Source organism: Polypterus senegalus, chromosome 12 (genome assembly GCF_016835505.1).
Source record: "Polypterus senegalus isolate Bchr_013 chromosome 12, ASM1683550v1, whole genome shotgun sequence".
In the NCBI taxonomy this organism is placed as follows: domain Eukaryota; kingdom Metazoa; phylum Chordata; class Cladistia; order Polypteriformes; family Polypteridae; genus Polypterus; species Polypterus senegalus.
In genome coordinates, this window is record NC_053165.1 from 95,435,553 (window position 1) to 95,460,439 (window position 24,887).

The 24,887-nt window shown below is 37.4% G+C and overlaps 1 protein-coding gene across 6 annotated transcripts in view; it reads left to right on the forward strand.

The window, feature by feature from the left end:
- The window catches only part of LOC120541395 (A-kinase anchor protein 13-like), a 300,746-nt gene that overhangs the window by 195,383 nt on the left and 80,476 nt on the right, over window positions 1–24,887 (forward strand). For 3 of the 6 annotated variants that reach the window (XM_039772974.1, XM_039772976.1, XM_039772975.1), the window contains exons 12-16: window positions 7,855–7,905; window positions 8,323–8,385; window positions 12,996–13,188; window positions 22,683–22,776; window positions 23,149–23,271. In XM_039772974.1, the coding sequence (XP_039628908.1) occupies window positions 7,855–7,905; window positions 8,323–8,385; window positions 12,996–13,188; window positions 22,683–22,776; window positions 23,149–23,271 (524 nt within the window). The remainder of the gene's footprint in view (window positions 1–7,854; window positions 7,906–8,322; window positions 8,386–12,995; window positions 13,189–22,682; window positions 22,777–23,148; window positions 23,272–24,887) is intronic. The other 3 variants (XM_039772979.1, XM_039772977.1, XM_039772978.1) reach the window with 3 other exon arrangements.

The window sequence follows — 24,887 nt, forward strand, 5'->3', positions numbered from 1 at the left end:
TAGTTGGCTACCTGCCTATATTGCTTCCCCCATCCTCGCGCCTCCCACATAATTGCCTGCCTGCCCATATAAGGCCGTCCGTCGCTCCGGTCTCTTCATTCCCTTCTTTGCTTCGCCATGGTATTCACGTCTCCCTGCTGATAACTGCAGCCTTTTTATTTAATCCACGGCTTCTGTGCTGTTTTATTGTTCGTTTATTACGATGCAAAGTTCTCGATGAAGGCGGTTGTATGCTTACAACGCTTGACAGATGTCGAATGTCACTTTAACACAAGTCCTGCAAATACTAACGTAATTGAAACAAACCATGAACCTCAAACCGATTATGACTGATGCAGCTGGACAGAAACAACTTCGTGACGCTGCTGCCAAATACTTGCAGAAAAATCCACAACTTAATAGAGATGCTGCCGCTAAATACTCATAGACAAATCCACAAGTTCATAAAGACGCTGTTGCTAAATACTCACAGGCAATTCCACAAGTTCATAGACAGGCTGCTGCTAAATATTCGCAGGCAAATCCACAAGTTAATACCGGGAATGTCTGTTAAACATCTTAGATTCACGAGTAGCGATTTGGAGATGTCTATTGAGGTGATCACCATCAATCAAAGAACTGTCACTTACCGAGTGCTTTCCATGCCCGGAAATGCCACCTGCCTTTTACATTCTCTGTGTTACATATTGCACGGCTATATCAGGCTCAATCTTGATATTCGGAGGAACATTGTGTCTTGTGTATTGATTGACTGGGACAGGTTCAAGGTGTGGACTGATGTTGGTACAGGAGATAATTATACTACACAGGGGCACTATAAGAGTGAAATGCTTAAGCCCTTCACCTATGCTTCTGCATGTGAGTTGATGGCTGCTGCTGAATTGTTCGGTTGTCGCTTTCAAGTCTACCGAAATGGCCAAATATTTTACACCTTTGGAGAACCGCCAATGGCCCTTAAACATCTTAGATTCACAGGTGACGATTTGCGTAGTGGACACTTTGATGTTTATGAATGTTTCAACTCACAAAAGCTGGATGCAAAGTTATCGATGAAGCCGGTTGTATGCTTACAGCGCTTGACAGATGCCGAATGTCACTTCAACACAAGTCCTGCAAATACCAACGTAATTGAAACAAACCATGAACCTCAAACCGATTATGACAGCAGCAATCCAAGCTGTGAGAAAACAGTAAAAAGGAGGCGTGTCAGATGTCGTGGTACATTTTCTGAGGCAGCTAGATGAAAACAACTTTGTGACGCTACTGCCAAATACTGGCAGAAAAATCTACAAGTTAATAGACACGCTGTCGCTAAATACTCGCAGGCAATTCCACAACTTAATACCGGGAATGCCTGTTAAACATCTTAGATTCATGAGTAGCAATTTGGGTAGTGAACACTTCAATGAATGAAACCTGTTATCTTTACAACGGTTGACAAACACGGAATGTAACTTGAACACAACACGTCCTCCAAATACGAACCTGATTAAAAGAAATAATGATAATTAAATCCTTGATGACAGCAACACTCATAACAGTGACAAAACAATTGCATTGACAATCATGTTATGTTATTTTTAAAATGTTTCCTTTTCTTTTTCATAGCTTATTTAACACACTACTTCTCCGCTGCAAAGCGCGGGTATTTTGGTAGTCAGGAATAAAGGCAGTGAAGTGATGCTGCCCTCTAGTGCAACGAATGGGATGTAGAAAGAGAGAGTGCAGAACTAGTGTATGCATTTTATTTACAGTAATCCCTCCTCGATCGCGGGGGTTGCGTTCCAGACCCTTCCGCGATAGGTGAAAATCTGCGAAGTAGAAACCATATGTTTGTATGGTTATTTTTATATATTTTAAGCCCTTATAAACTCTCCCACACTGTTTATAAATATTCCCTGCACAGTTGTACAGCATAATCCCTTTGTATTCTCTTAGATATTAGGTAAGATTCATTGAAATTATGTATGTAAACAAACTGTTTATATACAGTAAAACCTAAATATTATTTTAAAGATATCGAGTGTCTCCGATATCACATATGTTACAGCCATTATGATAGACAGGCCACCAGCAATAAATACGTACAATGCAAGAAAAATTGTATACAGTAAATGTGTGTACAGTGACACTAAACGTACGTACATGTACTAAGTACTGTAAGTAGAAAATTATTTTATGGTTACTCACCAACAATGACACGATGAGTTTAATTTTACTGCACAACAAAGGAGAGCGTTACAGCACTTCTAAAGGAGCCACTTCAGGCAACTGTGTAGCACCGCCGTTATTCTTCTTCAATCCAAATCCCTAAAGCAGATTCTAACCAGACTACTGCCTTATTACATCCACTTAAAACTCGTTTTGCACCCTGGTTAAAAGGACACTGACGTCTGACACTAGAGTGTCCTCTAGCGTTTTCAGTTTTACCTGAGGACGCAGAGGGTGCCAATCTTAGTTCCATACATTCATTATACTCCAAAGCTTGTTTGCGGCTAAGGTGGTGCAGCAATTTGCGGTTAATAGTTGTTTGGTCCATATCCAACCTTTTAAAACCAAAGTATCTCCAGACAACAGCCACGGCTCCTTTTTTCAGCAAAAGCTCTTCTTTGTCATCATGTTCATCTTTATTGTCTGCTACAGCTTCAGTTTTGAAATGCTTTCTGTCCATTTTCACCGCTCAATACCTCCACTAACGCATGTACTCTGTTGCATGCGTGATTAGCGGTGTAGCAGTGAAAAAGGTCCCCCCCTTAAACAGTTTCACATTGCACCATGTTCCAAAGCTTGTTTTTGCTATTTAAACTGGTGTTCTGGTGTAAGAAAAATCGATATCATAACAAAAATATAAAAAGTTTTTTGGTATGAACCGGTATACCTCCCAGCACTAGTGTGTGTGTGTGTTACATATATATACATACATATATACATATACCGAGGTTTTCAAACATCAATGTTATCCCCTTCAAAGTAGTTCCCTTGGGCAGCTACACACCGATGGAGACGTTGTTCCCACTGTTGGTAGCAGCGCTGGAAGTCTTCAACCGGTATGGTCTTCAGCATGTCCATTACACTCTTTTGGATGTTTTCTAAAGTCCCGAAATGATGTCCTTTGAGGACATTTTTCAGTTTAGGAAAAAGTCACACGGACTGAGGTCAGGTGAATAAGGGGGCTGGGGAACCACAGGAATGCGTTTTTTCGATTGTCCTTCTGCTCAATTGTGAGGTTTTTTGGCACCATTTTGGCACAGACCTTTCACATGCGCAAATGTTCAGTCAAAATTTGAACGGTAAATCTGTTCAAATTTAATTGTTCACTCAACATTCTTAATGTTAAACGACGGTCTGATCTCACAAGAGTGTTCACACGTTCGATGTTTTTATTGGTTTTCGAGTTGAAGGCCTCCCTGAAAAACTTGAGCTCGGGATAAAGAATGTTCCCCATAGGCCTGTTTTAACTTTTCAAACGTCACACTTGCCGATTCTCCAAGCTTAACACAAAATTTAATGGCACAACGTTGCTCCAAATTCCGCTGTTCCATTTTGCGTGACGCACAACCAAAAACACAATTTCGCTAATAGCAGTCACAAAAATCACGTAGTTAACGGAAGGAGTTGAAACTCGCACTGAGCTGTGGGAGGGTACTGATACACGTGCTCTATCAAGCACAACAGCGCAGCATTGCCAGATCGCTTGCAGTGTTGCCAGTCTCATTACTTTTCTGCCACACCTCATATATATATATAATATATGTAAGATAGATAGAGACCTTCACCCTCACCTATCTGTAATCTATTTCTAAAGTCCTCACCTTGGGAGTCTGGACTGCTGTTTACTGTCATGTCTGTTATTTGTTGTATGATTGCATTTCACTGCGGTGGGCTGGCACCCTGCCTAGGATTTGTTCCTGCCTCGTGCCCTGTGCTGGCTGGGATTGGCTCCAGCAGGCCCCCGTGACCCTGTGTTAGGAAAGTAGTGGTTTGGAAAATGACTAACTGACTGATTGCATTTCACATTGGTAATTTTTAAGGGCTGGTCAAGGGTTGAAGATGGCACTACCCCTGTAGACCTTATCTCAGATCTTTATGTATGTGCGTGCAAGGACAAAGCAACCAAACAGATAAATGGTATAACCTTAACGGTCCAGAATCATATATGACTAAAAAAAAATAAGCTTAAGGTTTTTTAGATTTCAAGCAAGACAAAAGTATTCTCTCACAAATATACAACAGTGACCAGGATAGTAAGGTGGCGGAGTGTTTCACGTTCTTGCTGTGTCATAATACTACAATATAGGCACCTGGGCATTTTGTGTAATATTGAAGGCAGTTTGCCTTCCAACTTTCATCAGTTCATCTTAATGGCGCAACATTCTTTGGCATTTAAACCTCTGCAGGTGTTTGAAGTCTTGTAGAGATCATGCAACAGTCATATGTGAATCAGTAGCCTGACTGAAATTGTGATTTGGAATCAAACTACTGAAGTGAAAATGTTATGGCAGTATTGTTAGTAGCTAATAAGTTAATCTCCTGCCAAAAAGTATCAGTTGAATTAATAATGTAAAGACCACATTGTGTGTATCTGGTAGACCCAGGTGGGCTCCTTCATGCATATTTCTAACCAGTTGCCTCTCTTCTGTCCAAAGTGTGTACATTGCTTTGTTTTTAAATATGGTAAAGGAGATGATAATGCAGCCATGAGGTTACTTTAATGTAACATTAGTAATTAGTGTAAACATTTGTTCACTCTGTTCTTCTTACATTCATTTCTAGGTAATGACATCAAGTGATGAACATAACTTTGTTAATTTTTGAATACTCCAAATCTTATAGCTTATGAACTACCCAGTTCTCTGACCCCTATCTAGTATAGTTGTACATCTCTACAATTTCAGCATTCTGTCAATTACCTTTATGAGGTGCCTACCTGAAGTGCCTTTCCAACAGTGTTCAATGAGTTCTACATATCCTGAGCACTTGATTGCTTCTTTTCCTTTATTTTCTTGCCCATCTTAACCTAAACCATATCTTCTGGTTTAGATTAAGTTACTGTGGAGGGTGGGTCATCTGCTGCTAAGCCCTCATCAATCTTCTTCTTTTTCAACGAGCACTTGCACAACTTGGAGGTGTGTTTAGGGTCATCATCCTGTTGACCAAAATAAAAGTAAATAACACTTTAGAGTGTGTGTCACTGCACAATGCCGTGGTAGCCATGCTGGATAAATGTGCCTTCGATTATATATTTACTGTCAGTAGTGTTCCTAGCAAAGCTTCACGCTGGAAAGCAACAATGCAAATATCATCCTTTTACCTTCTGTGTATTTCACACAGGCAAGGCAGCTGGAAACAAACATCGCAAGTTTGGACTCCTCAGACCAAAAGATTTCTCTTTGTCTGATGTCCACTGTCTATATTCCGTGTTCCAAGCAACTCTCTCTTTGTTATTTGTTTCTTCCATAGTGATTTGTTTGCAGTAGTTCTACCATGATGTCCCAAACCATGCATTATCCTCTGAACAACTGATAAGATTTCTCTGCTGCTTGAACTCCATAGTGTTTATTTAGGCTATAATCTGAGGTGCAGTTTATTCTTGAGTTCTGAGGCTGGTGACTCTAAGCAAAGGCCACACTTGGCATGCATTTCTTATAAAGAGCTGCACGTGATAGTTTCTTTTTAAAAAAAGAGACATTCATTTCACACAGTAATTATGGATTTTTTATTTTTGTTAAGTTGATTTGTTTTTGGCATATCGTAGTCTACTACAGACATAAATAATTGCTTGGTAGAGAATGGAGATATTTGTACCTTTACTGCTTTGTGCAAACATAGCTAATTGGCTGAAACCTATTTATGAGGAAAGAAATTCTGCCAATTAACTTTTATGGAGGCACAAATACTAAATATGTAAACTGTAAATTTAATTAAAGTGTTAAATTGAACATTTTTGTTTGTGAAAGAGATTTATATACGAACATCAAGTTTACTAATTATGTTTGTCTTAGCAGCAGGTTTCTAATATTTATGTATATGTCTTTAGAAAGTCATTCATGCAAACAGTTGTGTCCATCTTTTGACTGGTACTGCCAGAATGATTTCATGACCATAACCTCATTTATTTGGAATTTAAAACATCCACGTATCCAAAGAGTGACCCCCACAAAGACCTAAGGCAGAAGGTGGCATGGCTCTACCTAACTTTCAATATTATTACTGGGCAGCAAATGTACAAGCTATAAAAACCTGGACATGGACACAAATAGATGAACATACACAGGCTTGGTCCGCAATATAAATAAAATCCTGCAGTACATTCCTATATTATTTGCTTTGTACCCCAATAAATGCAATTTATCGCCAATATACTAACAACCCAATTGTGCTTCACTCACTCAGAATATGGAACCAATGTAGAAAGAATTTTAAGATAAAGAAGCTTTTATCTGTGGCACCTCTGCACGAGAACCACCTTTTTCCACCTTCTCAAACATACACAGTTTTTAATGTCGGGAAAACATTTGGGATTAAATCAAGTAGAGATCTGTACATAGACAACGTCTTTTCATCCTACGAACAATTGCATTCCAAATTTAACTTCCCAGCAGCACATTTCTTTCACTACCTTCAAATCAGAAACTTTGTTAAACAGAACCTGCCCAATTTTCCTCACCTCCCACAAACCTCTATGCCAGAAAAAATATTGATCAGTCTTGAGGACTCTCAAACTATTTTACAGTCCCTCCCTTTCAAAGATCCAAGAGGACAGTGGGAAAAGGAGCTATCATTCAATATTTCAGAAAAGGAGTGGAAAGTAGCAATGCAGAGAATCCATCTCGAGCTCCATATGCGCAAAGCATACAATTATTCAACTCAAAATTATACATCGAGCACATCTGTCTTGCTTAAAATTGTGTTTCCAGGGCAAGATCCATCCAATCTTCAAGCCTCACTGGGCCACATGTTCTGGACCTGTATCAAATTAACATCATTCTAGACCAAAATCTTTAAATGCCTATCAGATAGCCTTGATGTCACAATCTCTCCTAATCCACCAACAGCTGTGTTTGGTGGACTTCCAGATGGGCTTAAAGTGGAGAAGGACAAACAAACTGTAATCGCCTTTACTTCACTACTGGCATGTAGACTTACCTTGCTCAACTGAAAGAATCCTAACTCTCCTATTCTAAGTCAGCGGGTAACTGATGTTATATACTATTTGAAACTGGAGAAAATCAAATTCTCACTTAGTGGACCTGTGCAGAACTTTTTCAAAACCTGTCAGGGTCTGATCAATAACATTTTAGAATAAGCTTTTAAAGCACTGAAGAAGCAGATTCTCTCTCCTTTTTTTCCTTTTTTTTCTTCTCCATTTATCATTATTCACTTATTAATTCATCTACTTACTTATTTTTTACTAGCTTTAAGTTTTACCCTAACTGGCTTATCTCTCTTTGTCAGGGGTGGGGGTTGATTTGTTTCCGATCTTATGTTTGTAAAAAAAAAAAAAACTGATTTATTTGTATAGAATGATGTGTGATTTTGATAAAATCAAAAAAAAAAAAAAAAGATTTCAGGAGCAAATCATATTCATGCATTACAAATTAAAAATTTGTATTTGTGTTGGGTCCTGCCTGTACCCCAGAGTATGTCTCAGCTCTCTCAATCCTGTACTGGACAAAGCAGGTTCGGAAAATGCACAGGGAGGTGTTGTAATAGAGCATGTGGAAACTGAAGTTCCTGTCTTTTTTTTTTTTTTTTTTTAAAACTGTGGTCTAAAACGTTGAGAGAATATCTAAACGTAGACTACAACCTTGTAAATTTTGTCTCCTCTGATCTTTCTTCATCATTCATTTTCAGTTCTTTGCGAGTTCTGGGGGATATAAGGAAGGCTTCAATTCATAGAAGAAGGTATTGCTAACATTTTCCTTTCTCTTTTTTGCTTACATGTTCATTTTTCCGTCCATTCACTAGTCCAGATACTAACCGTGAATGCCTACATTATCTTATGGTGAAAGATTTTGTTCCTTTCTTGCTTTTTTCTGGGATGTGAGATGGATCTGTTATGATTCTTAGATGTATATTAATTTGGCTGTTTCCAAAGTTAACAAAAATTAAATGCCTAATTAAGTTGAAGAAGAAATAAACACACAACCTTAATTTGTTTTCGTTGCTTAGTGACGGTACTCTAAGAAGATATGGGAGATGAGGCATTTGGTACAGGTGTCTTCTGCAGCAGTTCATTTCTTTTTCTACATCCTGTTGACATCATTCAATCCTAATCAAAGTTTTTCCCCTCCCCTCCTCTCCTTTGTGTTGTCTTGTTAGTATGAGCTGGTGTCCCTCTGATGTCCAATTCCTTCCAGTCACTGATGAAATTAGTAGCAGAAGGTAGGGCATAGTTACATCATGCAGCTATGCAGACCTTTAAGGTTTTCCAGACTACATCACGATGTGCTTGGCTATGGCTTTTATATTTTAGAAAGCTGTGGTAAATTTGTGTTGCTTTGTATTCACCAAAATTTTTGTTTGTTGTTTTCTTAGCATAATTTGCAGTAAGCCTTTGCAGCAGTTTGCATGTCTCTGCATGAATGTGTGTTTCTACATGTATATTCTGGAAATTAATGAATGCATGTGCACGTGTTGTTATGGAGTAATATATTTAAATATATATATATATGTGGGGCTTTGGGAAAAGGTATGTCTTATTAATGAAAATGAGTGTGTTGATTAACTTTGTTACCAGAAGCAAGGGTTTCTATTTTGTCAAGAGGTATTTAGCAGGATTGTTTATAGGTATAGCTCAGGTTTTCAATCTGGTGATTACTTTCTTTAGCTCATTAAAGTACTCTTTTTCTATAAATGAAAGGAGAAAAAATACATTTTCAATATTACTTGTTTAGATAGTCAGTTGCAGAGAAATCTGAGGGCAACATTGTGTTTTGTTTGATTTGACTCATCTACTAACCATTAGATTACTGATATCTTCATAGCAAATTGTTACTGCTGTTCTCCTATAACCTTTAAACAAAGAGATCTATAATAAATGTATATACAGCATACAAATGACACTTTTTGAATGCACAAAAGCAAAGTAAAATAAAAAGGACGACCATTTTATATTAATACTTGTCCAATTACATTTCAATACTTGTCATTGTAAGTGTTGAACTGTGCACTACTATCTAGGATGTTTAACTCAAAGAAAAGACTGCTCCTCTGTGTTATCTGATTAAGCCTCACTGCGCATGTGGTTTGAGGTCTAGGATCATGCAGATGCATTTGCAGCATTTTGCTTTTAAAGGAGTAGTATACTGAAAATTAAAATGGTACTCAAATGAAACAGAACAGTTTCAAGGATCATTGAAGGGGACAAAAATGACTCATGTGCGTATCTGCATTTCACGCTGTGAATCAAGGTGGGCATTTTCAGTTTAATGCAATGGTATTTATGCATTGTTTTTTGTCTTTACTTTTGAAAGACCACTTACGGTTGCACCTGCATAGCAATAGGCTTTAGAATATAACTTTTAAGCAAAATACGGTAAATGAGGAAAAAGCATACGTTTATTATAACGTTAATTTTTTTTGGTAATTAAACCACAAACCAACATTTGTTTATGCATTTTTTACTTAGTCAATGTCTGTTGCTTTACTTGCTTCCTGTTTGTTGCTGTAGTTCCTGTAAAATATGAAACTGTGCTGATATACAAGACTCTTTCACGGAAACTGAAAGAATTTTTAATGCATAAATAAAAAAGACATTTTAATTTGCAAATACATTGTAGTACTTTTGTTTGCTAGTTAACTTTAGACTGGGATTTAAACTGTGTTTGCCCTACAACCATGACTGATGTTATCTACTTGCCTTTTATTGATACAGTGTATTTCAGCAACTCAAGTATCATACAGATTGTTACAATTTGATTTCTACTGACTTATTTATTTATTTTTATTTAATCTAATAATATTTTGTCAACCGGTCTTGCTGTTGTACTTGGCTAAACTGAAATCAAATTTAAGTAATAGTTCTTGAAAATGACTTTTTAAACTCTCTTACCTTATGTAGAGACTTAAATATCTTCAGGAAAGATGATGATTTCTGTCAAATTCCTCATGATAAATAAAAAACAGTTATTTGTTTAAGTATATACAAGTAGGGAAGAGGTGTCTTTCTGAGAACTGCAAAGAATCTACCCAACATTGTTGGCAATCCTAAAACTAAATGCTTATTAACTTGTTTAAGAGCTGACATTTTTAGTTACCTAAGAAGTCAGTGTCATGTTTGGGCGCATTATTCCTCATTATCTTTAGCAATGCTGTAATAAATAATAAATCGAGCCTCGGTTCCTATTCCAAAAGGAACCTATTTATATTTTTTGTATCCACAGACATTATGTGCCAGGGGTGGCCACCTCCAGTACTTGAGAGCCACATTGGCTACAGGTTTTCACTCCAACTATTTTCTTAATTAGTGACTAGTTTATGCTACTGATTAGCTTCATTTCATTTATTTACTATTTAAGACTCAGGCCATTTAAATCAGAGTTGAACAATGTTTGGTCATGGAAGACTGCAGTGGCTTCAGGTTTTTCTTCCAACGCAGTTGCTTCATGAGAAATCTTTCAGTGCTTATGAAGCACTTATTGATCAAGTGGCATTCTTCTGCTTCATTTTAGTTGTCTTGCTTTTTAAGATTTTGAACATCTTTTAGTCTTAAACGGCTGTATTGATTGTTTTAACTGTTCCTTATTAGCAATAAGATGCAAATGACAATGGAACTAACAGTTCCAGCTGGTTGTAGCTTGTCTCCATTTCCACTTGTGTGTATTCTTAAGTCACTATTTGGCTTAAGTACTCAAACTGAAGAGAAAGTGAAGAACTGAAAATTACTCATCCCTTTTAGGCTTCAAATAACTTGGATGATACATGTATCATTAAAAAGGAAAAACAAATATCTGTGTTTTAAGAATGAACTCAAATGGTAGAGACAAAACATTAACAAGCTGTGGAATTAAATAAGATCTGTTATTGATGAGGATTTGCTTCTAATTAAGTAACTGGGTAGGAACAAAAACCTGTAGCCACCGTGGCTTCCCAGGAACAGAGTTGGCCACCCCTGTTATATGCAGTCCATTTTTTATCATGACTTTCACTCTTGTGGTCAACATGAAAACTAAATACCATACTTAATAGCAAACAATCCATGTTTTAAATCTTAATTATACCCAAACTAAGAATGAAAATGACTGGATTGCCATACCGTACTTAAACATAATGAGGTTATGTTTATTGTTTGAGTTATTGTAACTACCTACGACAGAACTCTTTCAATTAAGAAGTTATTGCCATTCAGTGCATAAAATATTAGCAAATCAGTGACCCTTACCAAAATTCTCCAGATGGCTTATGCTTTTGTGATGCTTCTGTTATGTACAGCTCTCTGTTTGTACACATACTGCAAATATAAACGTGTCAATTCCAAGACAAAGTGCACATAGTTTCATTAGCAGTTATACAACATGGACAGGGGTGTCAGGAAGTGAAGGGGGGAGGGGGTGTAAAGATAAGCTGAAAGTGCCAGCATCATCTCAGTACTTCTCTAGAGAGTAAGAGATCAACACCACTCTGCCAGTTTGGGAACTCGGAGAGTCAGTGTAATTTTACTTCTTCCAGAGAGTCCAAATCAACCCCCATCAGAGAACCAGCCTTTTTTTGGTTTGTGTTTCACCTGCGTTAATGTTGTTGAACCAGCAGACTACTGCGTAGAGTGGTGCAAATTTTGTAACAGACAAATAAAACCTCTGTACCAAATTCCTGTTTACTCTAAAGATTACGCTAAATTGTCATAACCTCAATATTTATTGTCCATGCCAACCTGTTGTCATATGTGTCCCCAGACAGTTTTGGTTCTTATTGCCTGCATAGCCTTTTTCATAAATGGTGAGAGAAGATTGAGATACCTTGTATAATCCACTGTCTTCAATTGTTAACCTTACAGCTGGTTTTGTTTGCTTCACTCAAAAAAGACCTTCACCAACATCCTGTACTCCTACTCAGAATTTCAATAGATAACACCTCTTGTTGTTCAAGTCTGAAGTGTACAAGATGAACTGGCTTTGATTGTGTCTGACACATAGCCCTGTGTTCGTGAGAGTGACATTTTCTAGTCAGATTATTTAGACTCTCACCAACCTTTTTACAGACTGTATGGTTTTGTTGAAGAAGCCGAGAAATGCAGTCCTCACAATGCATTCTAGTTTGTCAAAGTTGGGCGTAGGCATTCATTTCATAAGGTTGCTAATGATGTCTACTGCACCAGTTTTGTCCTAATTGGAAGACTGAAGGTTGTCTAGTGGTGCTTTGAACAAGTGCATGAGGTGAGCTAAGACTAGTCTATCTGGGGTCCTCATGTAATGTCAGAGCAGTCAGTCAATAGTTTAAGACTTGGGATTACCCTTTCTTAAAAACTATAGCCAGTCAGGATAGAAATACGGTGGGAGACTCCGTAGAACTACTGTGCTCATTTCTTTAGCACCCAGTCAGATTAGTAAGGTGGGAGTGATGGTAGTGGTTTAATGTCTGTAGTGAGGCAGTGGCTTTAACAGCATACACTGTCAAGGGTGCAGGCAGATGAGCTTGAGGGATGTAATGCCATGTGCAGGAACTCCATTTGTCAATCCTGTTAATTTTTAAAAGTTGTTTGCCTCCACTGATCAGTAGATTAACTTTTCATGATGATCTTTGTATGTTCACACTGAAACATTTATAGTTCAGTATATTAGCTACAAAAAAATCTTCCTGAATTATGATGCCAATTTATATTTTTAAAACATTTCAGATGTGAGATAAAAAGCACAAGAACCTAATGTGTAAACTATAACGACATTAACACTTTCCTATTATTGATTTGTAAAATTAACTTTAAAGTAAGGAAGTAGACCGTTTCTTCACATTTACTCTAGTGTATGTAATTGAAACGTTCACTCTTTTGGATTCAGTTACAGCCTAGAAGGACTTACTGCAGAGGCTGAACCAGCAAAGGACTCTTCTGTTCTTGGTGGCTTGCAACAGCGTGAACGAGATACTGGAAGGGTGCTCATGACGGAGAATGAGGAAAGGGGTTCCCTTATTTCATTAACCGAAGAAGAGCAGGAGTCAGAACTTGGAGAAAATAGCAGCCTTGACAGCCAGGTAAGATCTCAAAATTTCTTTTTGTTCTTTACTTTTGAATAAAGTTAAAACCCAAACAGGATTGTTTTATTGGCTGCTTTAAGTTCAAATTTGATCTTTTTCAGGTAAACTTGAATTTCAGTTTCAAGTATAATATGAAAAATCTAGACAGCTTGCATATTTCATTTAACTCTACAGGAATATATAGAATGCTTGATATTTAAGTTATTTTGATATTTGACTAAATAAGGGTTTTTTTGTTCATGTGTAAATGTGAAATATATCTGGCCACCAGAAGAATATCTGCAAGTTGTGACTTTGAGCAGAAGCAGGATTCTTCAGTTCATTCTGGTAGTTATTCTCCACTGTTCAGATGTTTGTTTTCCTTTCATGCATCTATGTTGTAAAAATGATGACAATATATAGTCGGCTTACTGCATACAAAGTTTAATGGAAAATCACTGTAGCTAAACTCACAATGGATAAAACATTTTTTTTTTTTTTTAGTAGCACTAAGAAGTACCAAGCTGAACATTTTGAAATAAACATTAGTAAGTTATGAAATGGCGCTCCAGTGTACAGTGCATGAACAGCCTAATCTTCAGGTTTATTTTGGGAAGACTTGAGTAAAATTTAATTTATACATCAGTCAATTTTTTGAAACCCGTTTGCTGAGTACCCATGACAGAAGATCAGTCTATTGCAGAGTATATATTATATTTTTCAGCTGTTTTACCTGTTTGATAATGCCTTATTGCTATTTTGGCTTGTTTCCCATGTCACATCCTGCTGATGCTCTTATTTGAAACTGCAGCCAGAAGTGGCCTGCGAAAAAACTCCTAGATCCGGCCCACCTTAAATTCGTTCACTCCTCTCCGCCAGCATCCTTTGTCCTCTAAATGTGTCGATAAAGACAAGCTGCAAGCAGCTGGCTATTCCATCCCCCTACCGAATTAGAAAGTGCACAGACTTCTCCCAACTCATGCCTTGATTGATTATCTGGGAGTGAAGTGGAGTTTTAGAGTGGAAATAATAGATCGTTATTTGGAACACGCGTATTACATGTGTGTTCCGTTTCTACAGTAATCTGTGTAAACACATTTGTAAAACAGAAACGTTTTTCATATTTTAGTAATAAATGACAAAATGTAGGCATAAACTACAGTGGTGTGAAAAACTATTTGCCCCCTTCCTGATTTCTTATTCTTTTGCATGTTTGTCACACAAAATGTTTCTGATCATCAAACACATTTAACCATTAGTCAAATATAACACAAGTAAACAGAAAATGCAGTTTTTAAATGATGGTTTTTATTATTTAGGAAAAAACAAAAATCCAAACCTACATGGCCCTGTTTGAAAAAGTAATTGCCCCCTGAACCTAATAACTGGTTGGGCCACCCTTAGCAGCAATAACTGCAATCAAGCGTTTGCGATAACTTGCAATGAGTCTCTTACAGCGCTCTGGAGGAATTTTGGCCCACTCATCTTTGCAGAATTGTTGTAATTCAGCTTTATTTGAGGGTTTTCTAGCATGAACCGCCTTTTTAAGGTCATGCCATAGCATCTCGATTGGATTCAGGTCAGGACTTTGACTAGGCCACTCCAAAGTCTTCATTTTGTTTTTCTTCAGCCATTCAGAGGTGGATTTGCTGGTGTGTTTTGGGTCATTGTCCTGTTGCAGCACCCAAGATCGCTTCAGCTTGAGTTGACAAACAGATGGCCGGACATTCTCCTTCAGGATTTTTTGGTAGGCAGTAGAATTCATGGTTCCATCTATCACAGCAAGCCTTCCAGGTCCTGAAGCAGCAAAACAACCCCAGACCATCACACTACCACCACCATATTTTACTGTTGGTATGATGTTCTTTTTCTGAAATGCTGTGTTCCTTTCACGCCAGATGTAACGGGACATTTGCCTTCCAAAAAGTTCAACTTTTGTCTCATCAGTCCACAAGGTATTTTCCCAAAAGTCTTGGCAATCATTGAGATGTTTCTTAGCAAAATTGAGACGAGCCCTAATGTTCTTTTTGCTTAACAGTGGTTTGCGTCTTGGAAATCTGCCATGCAGGCCTTTTTGCCCAGTCTCTTTCTTATGGTGGAGTCGTGAACACTGACCTTAATTGAGGCAAGTGAGGCCTGCAGTTCTTTAGACGTTGTCCTGGGGTCTTTTGTGACCTCTCGGATGAATCGTCTCTGCGCTCTTGGGGTAATTTTGGTCGGCCGGCCACTCCTGGGAAGGTTCACCACTGTTCCATGTTTTTGCCATTTGTGGATAATGGCTCTCACTGTGGTTGGCTGGAGTCCTAAAGCTTTAGAAATGGCTTTATAACCTTTACCAGACTGATAGATCTCAATTACTTCTGTTCTCATTTGTTCCTGAATGTCTTTGGATCTTGGCATGATGTCTAGCTTTTGAGGTGCTTTTGGTCTACTTCTCTGTGTCAGGCAGCTCCTATTTAAGTGATTTCTTGATTGAAACAGGTGTGGCAGTAATCAGGCCTGGTGGTGGCTACAGAAATTGAACTCAGGTGTGATACACCACAGTTAGGTTATTTTTTAACAAGGGGGCAATTACTTTTCACACAGGGCCATGTAGGTTTGGATTTTTTTTTCTCCCTAAATAATAAAAACCATCATTTAAAAACTGCATTTTGTGTTTACTTGTGTTATATTTGACTAATGGTTAAATGTGTTTGATGATCAGAAACATTTTGTGTGACAAACATGCAAAAGAATAAGAAATCAGGAAGGGGGCAAATTGTTTTTCACACCACTGTATATAATGCACTGAATAAGCTCCTGTTCTGACTCTTGAGTAACAGCACCAGCATACATTCACACACGATCTGACACTGCACTTGCATTAGTGTGATGATGTTTTCACATATACTGTATTGTCTCTCTTTCAGGTGTGTAATAGAAACCACAGCATAGAGAGCAGTGTGTACATTGTAACAGGTACACACGTTGTACAACCCCAATTCCAATGAAGTTGGGACATTGTTTAAAACGTAAATAAAAACGGAATACAATGATTTGCAAATCCTTTTCAACCTATATTCAATAGAATACGCTACAAAGACAAGATATCGAATGTTCAAACTGATAAACTTTGTTTTGCAAACCTTCAGTCATTTTGAATTTGATGCCTGCAACATGTTCCAAAAAAAGCTGGGACAAGGGCATGTTTACCATTGTGTTATATCACCTTTCCTTTTAACAACATTCAACAAGCGTTTGGGAACTGAGGACACTGATTGTTGAAGCTGTGTAAGTGGAATTCTTTCCCATTCTTGTTTGATGTACAACTTCAGTTGCTCAACAGTTCGGGGTCTCCGTTGTCGTATTTTGCACTTCATAATGCGCCACACATTTTCAATGGGAGACAGGTCTGGACTTCAGGCAGGCCAGTCTAGTACCCACACTCTTTTACTATGAAGCCACACTGTTGTAACACATGCAGAATGTGGCTTCGCATTGTCCTGCTGAAATAAGCAGGGACGTCCCTGAAAAAGACGTTGCTTGGATGGCAGCATATGTTGCTCCAAAACCTGTATGTACCTTTCAGCATTAATGGTGCCTTCACAGATGTGCAAGTTACCCATGCTATGGACACTAACACACCCCCATACCATCACAGATGCTGGCTTTTGAACTTTGCGCTGATAACAATCTGGATGGTCCTTTTACTCTTTGGCCCGAAGGATATGACGTCCATGATTTCCATAATAAAATAATTTGAAATGTGGACTCGTCAGACCACAGCACACTTTTCCACTTTGCGTCAGTCTATCTCAGATGAGCTCGGGCCCAGAAAAGCTGGCGGCGTTTCTGGGTGGTGTTGATATATGGCTTTCGCTTTGCATGGTAGAGTTTTAACTTGCATTTGTAGATGTAGCGACAAACTGTTTTAACTGACAATGGTTTTCTGAAGTATTCTTGAGCCCGCATGGTAATATCCTTTACAGAATGATGTCGGTTTTTAATGCAGTGCAGCCTGAGGGATCGAAGGTCACGGGCATCCAGTGTTGGTATTCGGCCTTGCCCCTTACGTGCAGAGATTTCTCCAAATATTATGGACATTAGATGATGAAATACCTAGATTCCTTGCAATTGTACGTTAAGAAACGTTCTTTAACTGCTGGACTGTTTGCCCATGCAGTTGTTTCCAAAGTGTTGAACCTCGCCCCATCCTTGCTTGTGAACGACTGAGCCTTTTGGGGATGCTCCTTTTATACCCAATCATGACAAACACCTGTTTCCAATTAACCTGTTCACCTGTGGAATGTTCAAAACAGGTGTTTTTTGAACATTCCTCAACTTTCCCACTCTTTTGCTGCCCCTGTCCCAACTTTTTTAGAACGTGTTGCAGGCATCCAATTCAAAATGAGTGAAGATTTGCAAAACAACAATAAAGTTTATCAGTTTAAACATTAGATATCTTGTCTTCGTAGTGTATTCATTTGAATATAGGTTGAAAAGGATTTGCAAGTCATTGTATTCTGTTTTTATTGACGTTTTACACAATGTCCCAACTTCATTGGAATTGGGGTTGTAAATGTAGGAAGGCCGATCCTTGTGTGTATGTGTGTGTGAACTGTTAACATTTGAATTTGATGATTGCGTATAGCGCAGAACTTACTGCTCTGTACTATTCTGCCCTGTGCATGTCCTGGAGTACAAAAGAAACCGCATACAGCAACATGTGGGGGCTGGCAAGATCAGGGGAAAATAAACATGCGGCCACTGATTACAAACTGCAAGATGAAAGAAAGAGACAATATATGTGAAAACACCATCACACTAATGCAATATTATCTGAAAACAAACAGCGTCGAGATCGGGTTTGAATATACGCCCGATCTGACACTGTTCGTTTTCAAGTAATATTGCATGTACTGTGCATTGATCCTGCTGCACTGAATAAGCTCATGCCTTCTGTAACAGCGCCAGCGTGTATTCAAACCCATTCTGACGCTGTTTGTTTTCAAATAATATTGCATTAGTGCGAAAACAGAAGCCCTTCTGCAAGAAATGTCCGCTCACATATAAGAACAGTGTTCACCTCTGTTATAGCGCGTCTTTATTTGAAAACGGCATCAGATCGGGAGGTTTGGGGGTTTGTGTCTGGAAGCTTGATCTGCTGCACCAGGCATAAAGGAGAAAGATGGCACCGTTTGAATACAGGACGAAGTCCGTCATCATTCTGCCAATCATCTGTCCTTTAAAGAAACAGCACGGCTTACAGAGCTTGCCAATGCTACACCGTCTAGATCTGAACACTAGCGTGTCTAACTGCATTCTCGTACCATTGCTTGCGTACTAGTGTCAGCAGGTATTTTTCATGGCAATACATGTGTAATTTGTGAGCATGCCCTTGACGATCAAACAGAGGAAGCTCTGCAGTATACTTGTGCCTTTATTCTGTAGGAAGATTAGTAAAAGGAAAAAAACGCTAATTTTGACAAGTATTACACATTTACAGCGGCTGTTACAGACGCAAATCAAATGTATGCTTTTATTGTATAATATTAACAATAAGAACAGCTCACTACTCGAAACGTTTATTTTGAGAGACGTTAAGACTCGAACCCAGAACCTTCTGAATTGGAGTCAGCAGCTCTAACCAGTATACTACCCGAGAAGTCAGGACAACACTAGCCTGACTTCTTTTTCTTCGGTTATAGTCTTGGAAAAAAGCGCATTTGTTCTGTTTATACTTGTATCTTTTGTGAAAGTGTTTCTTTGATATTTGGAATTTAGGCTTCACACATTATACACTTCATGTCTACATTTTGTCAATTATTACTAAAACATGAAAAACGTTTCTGTTTAAAAGATGTGTTTACTGTGCATAGATCGTTGTAGACACGGAGAACACATGAAATGTAAGTGTTCCAAATAACGATATAGTATTTATAAAATTGTCATTCTGCTTGACTTCTCACTCTATACAACTTTAAGCAACTGACATGCAGGTAAACAGACTTGAGCTGAGAAAACTGTGCAGGGTGGGTGATGTGATAGCAGGCTGTTTGCTGCCTATCAACACATTTAAAGGACAAAAGACGCTGACGGAGAGGTGTGAAGCGTTTTAAGGTGGGACGGATCTACGGGTTTTTTCATAGGCTCTGGTAATTTAAACAGTTTTTTTTTTTTTGTCAGTAGATTCACCAAGTGCCATTTACAGTGGCAAGACAAAGTATGTGAACCCTTTGGAATTGCTAGTTTTCTGCATTAATTGGATATAAAATATGATCTTGTCATCACCCTTTTTCACAAGTATAGATCAACACAATGTGTTTATTCTGACAACACATAGACAATTGTAATCTTTTCTGTCTTTATTCAATACATCCATCAAATATTCTTAGTGTGCTGTTGAAAAAGTAAGCGGACACTGGGATTTAATAACTAGTCAAACCTCCTTTGGCAGCAGTAACCTCTATGAAGCACTTTGGGTAGCTGCGGTTTAGGGTCTACACAATGTCTGGGGGAATTTTGTACTAGCTCGTTTCCACTCAGCCTTACTATTAGGATGTCTGGCATGAATGATTTAGTTCTATATTGGGTGAAGGGCTGGGTCACTCCAAAAGGTGATTTTTTTTTTTTCTTTTCTTTTTTTTTTTTGTTTTTGCCATTCTTTAGTGGATTTACTTTGACGTTTATGGCCGTCGTTCTGCTACATCACCCAACTTCAACTGAGCTTCAGTTGGCAGACAGGCAGCCTGAGATTATCCTGTAGAATAATACATTTTATTTATATAGTGCCCTTCTCATGCTCAAGGCACTTAGAGTCTCATAAAGAAACAGCAGTTATATGTAACATTGGATACAGATGTTCCTGAATAGAACATTAAAAACAGATAGATACAAGATATTCAGGAATCAATTATCCCATTGATAATGACAAGCTGTTCAGGCCGCAAGTCATCTAAACTGCCCCAAATCTTGATGCTCCCTCTAACATACTTTTACCATTGGGGTTATGTATTTATGTTGGTATACAGTGCCATTTTTATACCACATGTACTACTTCATATTGTTCCTGAACAATTCATCCTTAGTTTTACCAGTCCACAAAACGTTTTCCCAGTGGCTTTGTGGTGTGTCAAGATGGACTTTGACAAAGTTTGTGTGTGCAGTGGTGTGTGCTATATATATATTTTATATAAAGAGCAGTGGCTTCCTTATTGGTATCCTGCCATGGACACCATGCATCTTCAGTGTTTTGTTTATAGTAGACTCATGAACAGAGAGATGTTAGTGTGTTTCAATGATTCCATCAAGCCCTTCACCTGTTACTCTAGGGTTCTTTTTTTGCTTCATTGAGCATTCTGTGTTGTACAGTTCAAGTCATCTTGGCTGAGCACCCACTTCTAAGGAGAGTAGCCGCAGTACTAAGTTTTCTTTATTTGTACAGAATTCATTTAACTGTGGACAGATGAATATCTAAACTGTCGAAAATAACTTTTTAAGACTTTTCAGCTATATGCAAATCAACATTATTTGATCGTCGCTCTTCTGAGATCTCTTTTTTTATGAGGCATGCTTTGCATCAGCAGATGCTTCTTGGGAATGGCAAATTGTAAATGCCCTAGTGTTTTTGTTTTTTTTTTTTTAGATCAGAGTACAGTATCTTTAAACCACACCTCCAATCTTGTTTCATTGATTGGACTCCAGGTTTGCCAACTTCTGATTCCAGTTAACTTTTGTTGAAGTCGTCAGCTAAGGTTTTAACTTTTTCCAACTTACACCTGTGAATCTATCTTTAAATGATATGATAAATATGTCAAAGAACAATACAATCTGTGTGTTATTAATAACAGATTGTGTTTTTGTATTATTCTAATCTAGATAAAAATTGTACAGCATTTTAGGACAAATTTACACAGTGATTATTACCAAAGGGTTCATGTAATTTTTCTTGTCACCATAAACCCAATCATGCCTAAATCCTGAAGCGGCAAAGAGGCTTGCAGTTTTTCATACAAACCTATGGAATATAGAAAATATGTACTCTGCAGATCACGGATGGCCTAATCAATCTTTTTATCAGAGGACAGATAGGCACACACTCATCTAAGCATGTTCAGCGTTAACCAGTAAACCCTTGAAGTCCTAGGAACACAATCCGCAAATATGTTTATTAGAGTTATGCCAGCATTGCACAAGTTTCGTATTACTTTATAATGTGCACATATATAGGATCAGTCTAAATATGACATATATGTTTGTTTACCCAGCAGTGGATTGGCATCCCACAGGAATAGAATTTAAAAAACATGCTGCCTTTGCTGTTTTTCTGCTATGTATGTTTTATAATTAAATCCAAAAGTTGTTCCATTACTTAGGAGTCCTTATTACAATACTAGGCTGTAGTTAAAAAACAAAAAACACACAAACGAGTTGTTACGAGTATTGCAGTATTTGTGAAAATATAGGTTATTTTTGAATGCTACTTTCATAATTAGCAAACAATTAAAGGGAGTGACATTTAATTTGTAAACAATGCAGAAGAGTTGCACATTATCTTGTTGACTCTGTAAATCTTTTGCATACAGGTGGTATTTAAAACTTTAAAATGTTAAGATTATGTTTAGCTTATGGAGTAATTTTTAATTGTTTAAAAAATGTTTCATTTATGTGCTCCCCTTTACTAAGTTCAAGTGTTTGTTTACACTGCTTTGCATTGATATTCTTTCTCTTAACAAGCAACAATAACCAGTAACTAAAGACTACTTGTCTTAAAAAACCAAAGCAAGTCAATGCTCTCTGTTTTCATCTAGTGACCTGAAGGCATTTTGCAATTAAACCTTGCCATGGTAAAGTGAAATATTTTTGCAAATCCATCTGTCAGTAGAGTTTTATGCAAATCATATTTTGTGTTTGAGTTGTTTTGAATAGAGGATAGATGAAAAATTAGGATTCACGTACAGCCATGTGGAGAAAAAAAGGGATCTTGGCCAATGGTGGGTTGTTCAATGTCATTTCCATGAGGTTCACCCCAGAGTTTAATATTGAGAATCCTTTATAATTTCACAAGAAAAAAATGAAAAACACCTTCAAGATTAAGCTGAAGCTTTAAATGGATGCTGTATGCTAAGCTTCCTGGTTTACCAACAGTGAACCATTCTGGAGTAAAAATTTAAGTCTCCACTTGCTAAAAAAGAACGGTGGTCAGTTAGTCTAGTTTGGTAAAATTACAACAGTGTACACACAATGTTCAGTCATGAGCGAAATTCTACCACAGAAAGCAGCGAAAAAGCATTTAAAAATCTGCACATACTGTATGTATCAATATTTCCATATTAGTTTCTCAACAGGGTAAAGTCTGGAGTTAGAAGGTGAAAGACTAGGTTTTTGCTTCTCATTAAAAATGCAGTTTTGTCATATATGATTTGTTTGCTCTGTGAGAATAAACCCTGTTACTAAACTGTATCAAATATGTTTGTCCTTCAGTATAATTTTTAAATATAGTAAAATTTACAATAATTTTTTTTTTCCCATAGAAATCTGAACAACTTCCATCTTTTGAAACACAGATCCCGCACAGGCTTACAAAATCTGTGTCTCTTTATACTATCAACCAGTCAGGCCTAGACTGTGAGTATAATAATGAATTTTCATTCAATTACAATACTAATTTAAAATGATTGACTATATGGTGCACTGTGATCCGCAAGACTTGTTAAATTGTTTTTTACTGTGTATTCTTAAATTAATTAAATAACTTGATTTGTAGTTGAAGTTTTATGTCTTTATAGATCTTTCAGCATGTCTTGAGTTGTTGTTGCATGTTTTTTAACAAGATAAATGCTCTTAATGTTAGACATTTTCATGGAGGAGAAGGGAGATGTGGTCTGCTCTAAGCAATCCTTAGAAGTTACACTTTTGCCTCCCTGGTTGGAGTGTCATTCTGTTCTGTTTTAGAGCCAAATTAATCCATTGACCATTTTCTTTTGAATGGATTTTTAGCCCAAGGAAGGATTCAACAAAAGAGAAGAATTTCATTTTCCTTCAGCATTTCTCCTCTCAACCCTATAACTAAAACAGTCTTTTCTATTGGCTCTTCCTCCAGTGATGAGGAGGTGTCAGATTGTAAGTAGATGCACATGCAGTTGTTCCATGTGTGTAAAGGGTTGCTCCTCCTCATTGTGTGATATGCTTCCATAACTGACACAGATACAGTGTATCTCAATTAGCAAATTCTAATACCTGAGTGCTAATGCAACTGATGGTGTCTAAAGCCCTGCTTTTTACTAATAGAATTTTCATTTATTAAAAAAATCTGAGGCCAAAAAACAATCTTTCTGTCTTCTTTCTTTCCCTCTTTATCTGTCTATCTCTCTATCAATGGAAGGCTACGGACTTTGAAAAGGGATCATCGCCAACCCTCCCTCTGAAATAATTTTTACATTTATTTTTATGTATGCTTACTTTAAATGGGGATGCCCCCCTCCGTCCACTGTTCTTTACATATACATTTGCATCTGCAGAATTGAAAAGGTGTTGTGTCCCCCCAGTCATTTAAGAAGCCTCCAAAAATTAGCACTGACAGTTCAATTTCTACCACTTCAAGCACTCATTGAATGGGCCGCCTAAATGTGCACCTAGTAAACATCATTGCTGTTTGAAATAAATGAAGTAGAACAAGATTAAGTGTTAGCACTTTGTCTGCCTATGGCTATGGAAAAAAATACAAGCTTGAACATACAAGTGATGAAATGCAATAAAAAGAAATACTTGAATGAACAATGTGAAAAAAAAGTAAAAATCATAAATATCTAATTATCTATTATATAATAAAACACTACAGTCTGTGTCCAGTCATCCTGAGCAAACTGATTTGGTCAGTTTGGGTTTGGTGACGCAATGCAAGTATGCAAGGTACAGGTGGGATTAGAACCCACTTAGTTAAATAGTGGTTCTGATATATCCGATTAACCAACGACACTGTACCCATTGTCTTACACAATTTTCTGGTTGAAGACGGATAAAACAACTAGTGGGTAATAGATATATATGTTAGTATATTTACCACTTTTTCTTGTTCAAAATGTAATTAATTTGTCCAGAATGATTTATCAATAATACATTGCACATCCATTCTTCTTTTGCATGTATTTTATTTGATCAGTAATTATGTCACATCAGTGCACCTTCCAATTTAAAAGCTAGAAATAATGCGGGTTTCAACAGAACAGAACTAGTTATGACAGAATGTAGTTTTCTATTTTATTCATTAGGCAGTTCAAAGTTAGTGTAATTTAGCCATTCATTACACTTCATGATATAATTAATTAATGTGAAAATGGGTATTTACTAATTGTTTTTGTAACTAGTATGACAACATTAAATCTTTATCTGGTTAAAAAATAAATAAAACCATGACTTTATTAGAACACTAATATTAGCACTATTTTAATGGTGTTGCTTTTTTTCCTCAATAAGGAAAGAAAGCATATATCTTGTGCATTTAAAATGAATTGATTCAATTTCCAAATGTACACATTTAGCACTAAAGATTATGGCTTTCTTTAACTTTTACCATGGGATGATCTCTGGATGGATTATATTCAAAATTATATACATTAAATATATCCATCCATTTTGTACCAATTCTCTGATCTGGGTTACAGGGGCAACAGATTAAGCAAAGAGGCCCAGGCATCCCTTTCCCCACCAATTCCTCTTGGGGGTGATACCAAGGTGTT